Raw genomic sequence first — 8,991 nt, 5'->3', positions numbered from 1 at the left:
TTATTTACTTAAAAAACAGGCAGCATTTAGACCTCATCAGAGTGTTTTATTATGAACTTTGAAATGTTTTCAGACAGTTATCAATAACAATAATCTTCGTAATCCATGTTATCATTGTATCAATAATTAAAGTTAATGTCCCAATAGTAATAATATAAGTAATTAATGCAATTTGTTTTCCATAATATTACACTGAAAAACAACAGGCTTTATTTACTGACAGGTTTATCACTGCACTTTGACACACAGACAGACAGCAATAAACACAGAGGGAGGAAGTGAGGGAGGTGGTAATTTCAATAGACCAAAGAGATGGTGGGGACTGGCACGAAAAAGAAAAAGACAAGAGGGAAAGAGGAGCTGAGGAAGAGAGAACGATTTGAGAATATTCTAAGGAGGTGTGAAAGAAGGAAGGAGTGAGAGAGAGAGGTGACAGAGTAGCTATTTACCAATGTTCCCTCCATTTACTGTGATTCAGATATGAACACGATTTTAAATTACAACAATTCAACACACTCATACACTCAATACACTCATCAAGCCAGGAATCATCATCCTTATTACTACTACTATTATTATTATTATTATTACTCCGTATTCTGATGGTGTAACCTTAAAAATATACAACAGCTGGTCAAATGATAAAATAATGTAATTGGTAATAAATAATATGTTTATGCAGCTCCCTCTTTAAGAGTACAGACAGAGAGCAAGCGTTGACTGCAATAATAATAATAACAATAATTGTATGTACAGAAAATGTAATACAATCAAAACTGCCCAAGCTGAGCTGACATTCTGGATACAGTGGGTGTTGTGGTGTGTTGTGTGTCGTTGTTGTAGTGAGATTGTTACGAGAGCGGTGGGTGGTGAGAGTGCAATGGGGTGGGGTGGGGGGGGGGGGGGTCACGGTAAGGGTCAGAGGTTACTCTATGCCCTTATCAGCAGCCTGTTTGGTTGTCTTGCAAAACCTTACAATGAAAGGGTTCTACCAAGCAATACAATTTAACATTTAAAAATCTACCATGACAAAAGGAAAGTTCTGAAAATGTACACTTTTGCGTGGACAATTTATTTGATCTAATTTAGCACATCACATACAGTACGTGAAGCACATCGTACATAGTATGTAAAAATCAGCTAGAACCCTATAATTGGATGTTTTTCTATATTAAGGTTACTATACATGTGGAACTGAGCTGGAGTCAGATCTGGGGGGGGGGGGGGGGGGGGGGGTCGTGTTTTTGGAAGTTGAGGAATGTATAGAGAGAGAAAGAGCGAGAGATTGTGCAGCAGAAAAGACGACTAGATTAAATCCAGAGGTGTGTGGGATAGCGTCAGGATCAGGGTTTGTGTCTATATGTGAAGGGCCTACACAAGGCTTTGTGTGAATCGATTGCTTCAATATTCATTTTGTGTGGTGGGCAAAGGTGTCTGAAGTGTGATATAGAGATAGTAAAACATATACAATCCTAACTTCACAACTAAGTTATGTAGCCTCGGTCCGGCCTGTCTCACACACACTTCCAGGACAATGTCAATTCCCTGTGAGTTAGGAATTAGTGCACCACATACAATTTTTGTTGGTTGTTTTGCTCAGGCGGTTAGAGTATAACGTATATATTGTGCCGTAGAACATTTACGTGGTGAAAGATTCAATGCCCTGTTATTGGCTATAGATCACTAATGGTGCTGTGGTGTTGCGGTAATAGAGTGTGCGTTGTTGTACTTTTACATTCCATAGACTAGAGGTGTCAGCAGTTTTTGATATTTAAACGCGTTGAGGTGAGTGGCGAGCCGTTTGTGGTTTCCATGGAAATGAGTGCTTCCAGAGAGAGAGAGAGAGAGACGATTGGCTTAGTAGCGACGGGGGTGGCCGTCTCTGCCCTCTTTCTTGATGATGATTCGCTGGTCGTCGTTGGCATCATCGGGTGACTCCACCACTTCCTCGTCCTCCTCCCCCTCACCTTCGGTGTCGGCTGAGATGCCCATACGAGACTCATAGGACTGAGAGAGAAATAAATGATAAAATAATCATTCAAATAAATCGTCTCTCCTCTTAAACCAAACTCAAAACTTCCACACTGAAATAAATAAATAGAAATCTATCCCATTCCACAAAAACACAGTTAGGTCTTTACCTCCATGGGGTTGACGATGATGGTGAGGGCAGAGTCATCCCATTGGCCGCTATCCTCCTTTGACCCTCCCCTGGCGCCCTCGCCACGCTGGTGGATGGAGCGGATTCGAAACACTCCCAGGATCACCATGACAACCAGGAAGCCCACACACACCATGATGATGACTGTGGCCGCTCCTGGCACCACTGTCAGAGGAAATGAAGAGTTTTATATGAATCTTACAGCCACCATCCTGTCATTAATGTCAGTGACACTGACATCTTGTGGTGAAAATGAACCTGTGAATTTTGGTATTTTGAATCTCTATTTTGAGAGTGGATAGGGGATTTCCCAATAGAAATAAAAGGGGATGAATGAATGAAGTGTGTATAAACCTGAGTTGCGGTGGGGGTTAGGCAGGGTGTGTCCACCCAGCTCCCCAGAGTGGTGAGATGGGTGAAGGAACTGCTGCTGGGAGGCCAGGAGGTGAGACGGGTGGTACAGACTGTCCAGGGAGTGCAGGAAGTTCACCTGAGAGCAAGGATGGATGAATATATGGATGGACAGACAGAGAGAGTGAGTGAAAGAGAGAAAAAAGAAAAAGAAGCCTCGTCACAGAACCTCTTACTAACTGAACTAATGCTGTGCTATCGCTCTACCCACCAAATGCTATGTTAAAACCACTTAGCTAGTGCCCTAGTACTGTACACCCCATTGAAGCTTATTTGCTAACCCATTTAGGGTTAATTACAGCATCTATGGTCAGTTAGATGAGTTACCTCCAGTGTGAGCTCGTTGCTGGTGTATCTGCCATTCATCTCGGAGCAGGACAGACGGAACCGCCTCTCAAAGCGGGCCGAACCTTTAGCCAGCCGGTAACGGACGGACCTAAGGACATCCTCATACACGGAGATGGACTCAGCTCCTAACAGAAAGAGAGAGAGAGATGACGAGAGGTAGAGAGTAGGCAGTTCAATACTGAGGAAACAGTAAGACGAAAAGAAAATGCTACAGTTTGTGAACGTGATACAGAGGTGCGATGCAATATGTAACATAACCTTATGTGTAATTACAAAATCCCAAATAATTGCACCATGCTGAATGTCACTGTGGGCAGTAAATGAAGCGCTTCAGCACACAGACTATCCCTCTGGTGCAGTTTTCCTAAACTTTTCTTCGTTTTTCTTTGGAAATAAAGACCCACTCCAGCCTCACTAGCACGGAATTTATCAAAAGGTGCATTTCAGGAGCTGGTGCAGGGTTCCTCATTACATGGCACAAGTGGGGGGATGAGCCCTTCATTTTTTGTCCTCTATTGCTCCTATATAGTTCCTGCAAGCAAGGGGGAAGGCTGATGACATCAGAGCGCACCCAACAGACCAACTCCTTGAATTTCACAACTGTGCCTACATTTTTGTTGTTGTTGCTCAAAACATATTTTTTTTTTACCTTAAGTATTTATACTTGGAATATCGTTTTTCAACGAAAACAGTTTAAACACAGCTGAAGTGGGTCTTTAAAATAAAACCGAATAGGGGAAATGAGCGGTACCTGTGATGGCGATGTAAGCAGTGGTGTTGATTATCTCCAGACCCCTCTCTCTCAGGGCATCCATGTCCACCAGGAGCTCCTCCCTCTCTGGGTTTAGCTCCTCTCCCAAGGGCTGGACCTCACAGCCGTCCAGAGTGTGGGCTACGGCGTCTGACATCAGAGCTGGGGGTCATGGGGGGAGAGAGATGAATGGAGGAGAGAATGAGGCAAGAGAGGGAGGGCAAAAGATGGAAAGAGGGGAAAGGCAGAGTGCAAAGCAAAAAAAAAAGGAAGGGAGAGAAAGCAGACAGTTAAAAGGAGGGGAAAAAAACAACAACAAACAACGGCACATTAATGACTGATTACCCAATCGTATAAAACTACAGATAAAGACGAGAGAACACAGGGAATGGGGGAGGGGTTAGGGCCGGGTGGATTAAGTGGATAAAATAGGACTATCCCATTTTGGAGAGACATAATAAAGTACATAATAGATTAGGTAGTGAGCCACAGATAAAGCATTGGCAGAGACTATTTTCTCTGTTGCTACACAGCTTTATCAACTATGTCCTGACCTGAACAGAGCCCATGCAGGAAGAGGCTCTTATACATAACCATCATCATCCTCATAACGGATGACAAACATAACCCTCATCGTCCTCATAACGGATGACACACACAGATGTGGTGTGCTTCCTCGCCAATATACAGCCATTGCACACATACATATGATACTCACATGCACAAGGCACTTCTAATAATAGTACAGGGTCTGTGGGGTCCTAGTTAGTATTCAAGCACACAATCATTGGGGGAAGTTGATGGGTGGATGGGGGCTGGGTCAGTGATGAATATATGTATACAGTGAGGGAAAAAAGTACTTGATCCCCTGCTGATTTTGTACGTTTGCCCACTGACAAAGAAATGATCAGTCTATAATTTTAATGGTAGGTTTATTTTAACAGTGAGAGACAGAATAACAAAAAAATCCAGAAAAACGCATGTCAAAAATGTTATAAAACGATTTGCATTTTAATGAGGGAAATAAGTATTTGACCCCTCTGCAAAACATGACTTAATACTTGGTGGCAAAACCCTTGTTGGCAATCACAGAGGTCAGACGTTTCTTGTAGTTGGCCACCAGGTTTGCACACATCTCAGGATTTTGTCCCACTCCTCTTTGCAGATCTTCTCCAAGTCATTAAGGTTTCGAGGCTGACGTTTGGCAACTCGAACCTTCAGCTCCCTCTACAGATTTTCTATGGGATTAAGGTCTGGATACTGGCTAGGCCACTCCTTGACCTTAATGTGCTTCTTCTTGAGCCACTCCTTTGTTGCCTTGGCCGTGTGTTTTGGGTCATTGTCATGCTGGAATACACATTTTCAATGCCCTGGCTGAGGGAAGGAGGTTCTCACCCAAGATTTGACGGTACATGGCCCCGTCCATCGTCCCTTTGATGCGGTGAAGTTGTCCTGTCCCCTTAGCAGAAAAACACCCCCAAAGCATAATGTTTCCACCTCCATGTTTGATGGTGTTCTTGGGGTCATAGGCAGCATTCCTCCTCCTCCAAACACGGCGAGTTGAGTTGATGCCAAAGAGCTCCATTTTGGTCTCATCTGACCACAACACTTTCACCCAGTTGTACTCTGAATCATTCGGATGTTCATTGGCAAACTTCAGACGGGCATGTATATGTGCTTTCTTGAGCAGGGGGACCTTGCGGGCGCTGCAGGATTTCAGTCCTTCACGGCGTAGTGTGTTACCAATTGTTTTCTTGGTGACTATGGTCCCAGCTGCCTTGAGATCATTGACAAGATCCTCCCGTGTAGTTCTGGCCTGATTCCTCACGATCATTGCAACTCCACGAGGTGAGATCTTGCATGGAGCCCCAGGCCGAGGGAGATTGACAGTTCTTTTGTGTTTCTTCCATTTGCGAATAATCGCACCAACTGTTGTCACCTTCTCACCAAGCTGCTTGGCGATGGTCTTGTAGCCCATTCCAGCCTTGTGTAGGTCTACAATCTTGTCCCCGACATCCTTGAAGAGCTCTTTGGTGGAGAGTTTGGAATCTGATTGATTGATTGCTTCTGTGGACAGGTGTCTTTTATACAGGTAACAAGCTGAGATTAGGAACACTCCCTTTAAGAGTGTGGTCCTAATCTCAGCTCGTTACCTGTATAAAAGACATCTGTGAGCCAGAAATCTTTCTGATTGAGAGGGGGTCAAATACTTATTTCCCTCATTAAAAATGCAAATCAATTTATAACATTTTTTGTTTGTTATTCTGTCTCTCACTGTTCAAATAAACCTACCATTAGAATTATAGACTGATCATTTCCTTGTCAGTGGGCAAACGTACAAAATCAGCAGGGGATCAAATACTTTTTCCCCCTCACTGTAGATGGGTTAGCTGAGGATGTCCACACTTCAAATGAAGCTGAAGTCTGTGAGTTGTGATTCTGGATGGCCAGATAGCTACCAACAATGTCAAGAAACTGCCTTGTGGGGAATCGTAAGTGACTCGTTTCAGCTAGTTCTGAGGTATTTTGACTGATTTCATGTCAATGGCAAAAATTTGCTAGCTAGCTAGCTAACCAACAACTGTAACGATGTATTTGAGAGACAAGTGCTCATTGGGCAAATGTATTTATGTATTCAATAAACATTGGAGACGGAACGATAGTTTACATGTCAACTATTTTGGGGGATTTTTGTTATTTTACTAGGCAAGTCAGTTAAGAACAAATTCTTGTTTACAATGACAGCCTAGGAACAGTGGGTTAACTGCCTTGTTCAGGGGCAGAACGACAGATTTTTACCTTGTCAGCTCGGGGATTCGATCTCGCAACCTTTCGGTTACTGGCCCAACACTAACCACTAGGCTACCTGCCGCCCCGCTCTAAGCCAACCCAGTCTGTCTTGCCCCATAGGTGCCCATGCTTCGGTTTTGTTGCTAAACAACCAACCCAACTATATGACTGGGAACATCCTTTCCCAGGGGTAGGAAACATGCACCCCAGTTCAAATCAGATTTTGAAGAAAGACATATCTTACTTCACATTATTTGTCAGCAATACATATAATTAAGTGGCACTGCTAGTAAGTGGAAATAGAGGCAGGTGTAAGAAAAATAAGTGATTTGTAAGTTTGAGATCCAGGCTTCAGCCCTGTATGACTTTTGAAAACAGGCTGAGATCAGGTGTAGAATCTAAGTAAAATATGCCCAGTTTGATTGATGACATAATGTGTTCCGACGCACTGATCACACAAAGACCAGACAATGGTCCATATGTAAATTAGCCGTGCTCCCATAATTATTTTTAGAAGCATCAATCCATGTACAATAGAAATGCTGGCAAAATGCTCTCAAAATGATTAGATTGATTTGATTGGAATGCACTAGTCTCGACCCCCGCATTGTAGTATTCATGGAAGGGCTGTTTGCTAACTCACCTCCTCCCTCCATGCCCTGAGCGGCTGTGTTTACAGCATGAGACAGGGAGCACACGATCCTCAGCTCTGGGAAGAGGGGTACACCACGGGGTCCCTCAAATTCAGGCGCGGGGCGGGCCAGGTGGGGGCCGACCCCAGACAGGGAGATCTGAGGGGCATCGGGCTGAAGGACCACCAGGTAGCCCTCCAACTGCCTGAGCGTAAGACAACTCTCCTCATTGAAACACCTAGGAGGAAGAGAGGAAAGAGAGAGAGAGAAGGAACGGGGGGAAATAGGGTACCAGTTATTTCTCTATAAGTAAACAGTTTTAGGACTTGAGGATTAGCCAAATCAGGTGTGTTAATGTTAGTCTAGGACAAAAGCCTGCACACCCTGTGGATTTCCAGAACCAGGATTGAAAAACCCTGGACTATATGATATTGCATGCATTGTCTGATACTAATTAGTAGCGGATACTAATTGTGCCACTTTTCAGAAGCACTTTGAAATGGTATTATTATTTGGCGATTCAGTACTTGATTTATGATTCAAGTGGTGCTTTGAGTTGTTTAGTGTGTGAGTGTTGGAACTGCAGTAATACTATCTCTCTCTCTCTCTCGCTCTCTTTCAGTGAGCAGCTGCTATATCTGACTCTCCACAAGGGCCTGCTGTCAGCCATCTGGAGGAACTGCTGACCTCAAATCAGTCTTATCTTTAACCACTATTAAAAAACATCCCCTCCTACTACTAACTGATAATCAGACTGCAGAACACACTAGAAAAGCCAATAACCTCCTGACCTGGAATCAGACTAATCTTAAAAGCAAAAGAAAATCCACAAACTCATGAAAACAGATCTCAAAACAAGCATAAATACACCACACCACTGTTGTACCTTAAATCTGACTAATCTTAAAAACACAACATTAAGCGCAGCTATTTATATAGCTCTACCATACAGGGTTAGATAAGGAGGACTTCCTGTTGTTGCATCACTTCCTGTGATGGGTCAGATACAAAATAACATTGATAGATAGGACCTACATGCACTGCACAAAGTGCATAAATATTTAAATCATCAAAGTGGATAAAAAGGACCCGTGGTAGGCTTATGTGGTGCATTAATCCAAAAATAGAAAAAAAATGTCTGGTTATCCATGAATTTAATACAACTTGCGATACACTGTGGCATTAAAAAAATGTACTGTTTCAAGATTATATGCTTCAACCGTGCTTCCTCTTACCCAAGGCTAGATTACCTAGTTGAGCGAAAGACTGGCTCATATCATCTGCAAATCAAGCTCCACTCCTTGCACAGGGATGATATCATTCAACATAACAGTGTATCCTTGTGCTCTGATTCACCTGCAGAGTAAAAGTTTCAAGTTTCACATGCACAAGTACAGTGAAATGCCATTCTTGCTAACTCCAAACCCAACAATGCAATAATCAATAACAATGTATTACTAGAAAAAAACACACACACAAGAAATAAGAATAATAAATATACAATAAAGTGAGTACTGTAAGTAATTATACACAGGAAATATTTAAAAAGTCATATGCAATACCATATTTACACGTGCAGGGACACTGGAGTGATGGAGGTAGATATGTATAGGGGTAAGGGGACTAGGCAACAGGATATAAGATAAACAGAGTAGCAGCAGCTTGTATGTGAGTGGGTGTGTAGAGTCAGCATAAATGTATGTGCATATTATGTGTCAGTGAGCAAAGTATGAAGTGAGTGTGTGTGTGTGTTGGAGTGACAGTGAGTGTGTGTGTGTGTGTGTGTGTGTGTGTGTGTGTGTGTGTGTGTGTGTGTGTGTGTGTGTGTGTGTGTGTGTGTGTGTGTGTGTGTGTGTGTGTGTGTGGGAGTGACAGTGTGTGTGTGTGTGTGTGTGTGT

General features: G+C 43.0%; 1 protein-coding gene across 1 annotated transcript in view; it reads right to left on the bottom strand.

The window, feature by feature from the left end:
* Window positions 1–25: 25 nt before the first annotated feature.
* Window positions 26–8,991, bottom strand: part of LOC106583354 (calsyntenin-3) — a 36,111-nt gene continuing 27,145 nt past the window's right edge. The window contains exons 14-19 of the mRNA XM_014167474.3: window positions 7,105–7,331; window positions 3,672–3,833; window positions 2,900–3,045; window positions 2,516–2,651; window positions 2,142–2,326; window positions 26–2,007 (exon numbers count right to left, since the gene is read on the bottom strand). Coding sequence (XP_014022949.1) covers window positions 1,858–2,007; window positions 2,142–2,326; window positions 2,516–2,651; window positions 2,900–3,045; window positions 3,672–3,833; window positions 7,105–7,331 — 1,006 coding nt within the window. The 3' untranslated portion in view covers window positions 26–1,857. The remainder of the gene's footprint in view (window positions 2,008–2,141; window positions 2,327–2,515; window positions 2,652–2,899; window positions 3,046–3,671; window positions 3,834–7,104; window positions 7,332–8,991) is intronic.

Source organism: Salmo salar, chromosome 02 (assembly GCF_965601325.2).
Source record: "Salmo salar chromosome 02, fSalSal1, whole genome shotgun sequence".
Classification (NCBI taxonomy): domain Eukaryota; kingdom Metazoa; phylum Chordata; class Actinopteri; order Salmoniformes; family Salmonidae; genus Salmo; species Salmo salar.
This window is presented reverse-complemented; position numbering and strand designations above follow the sequence as displayed.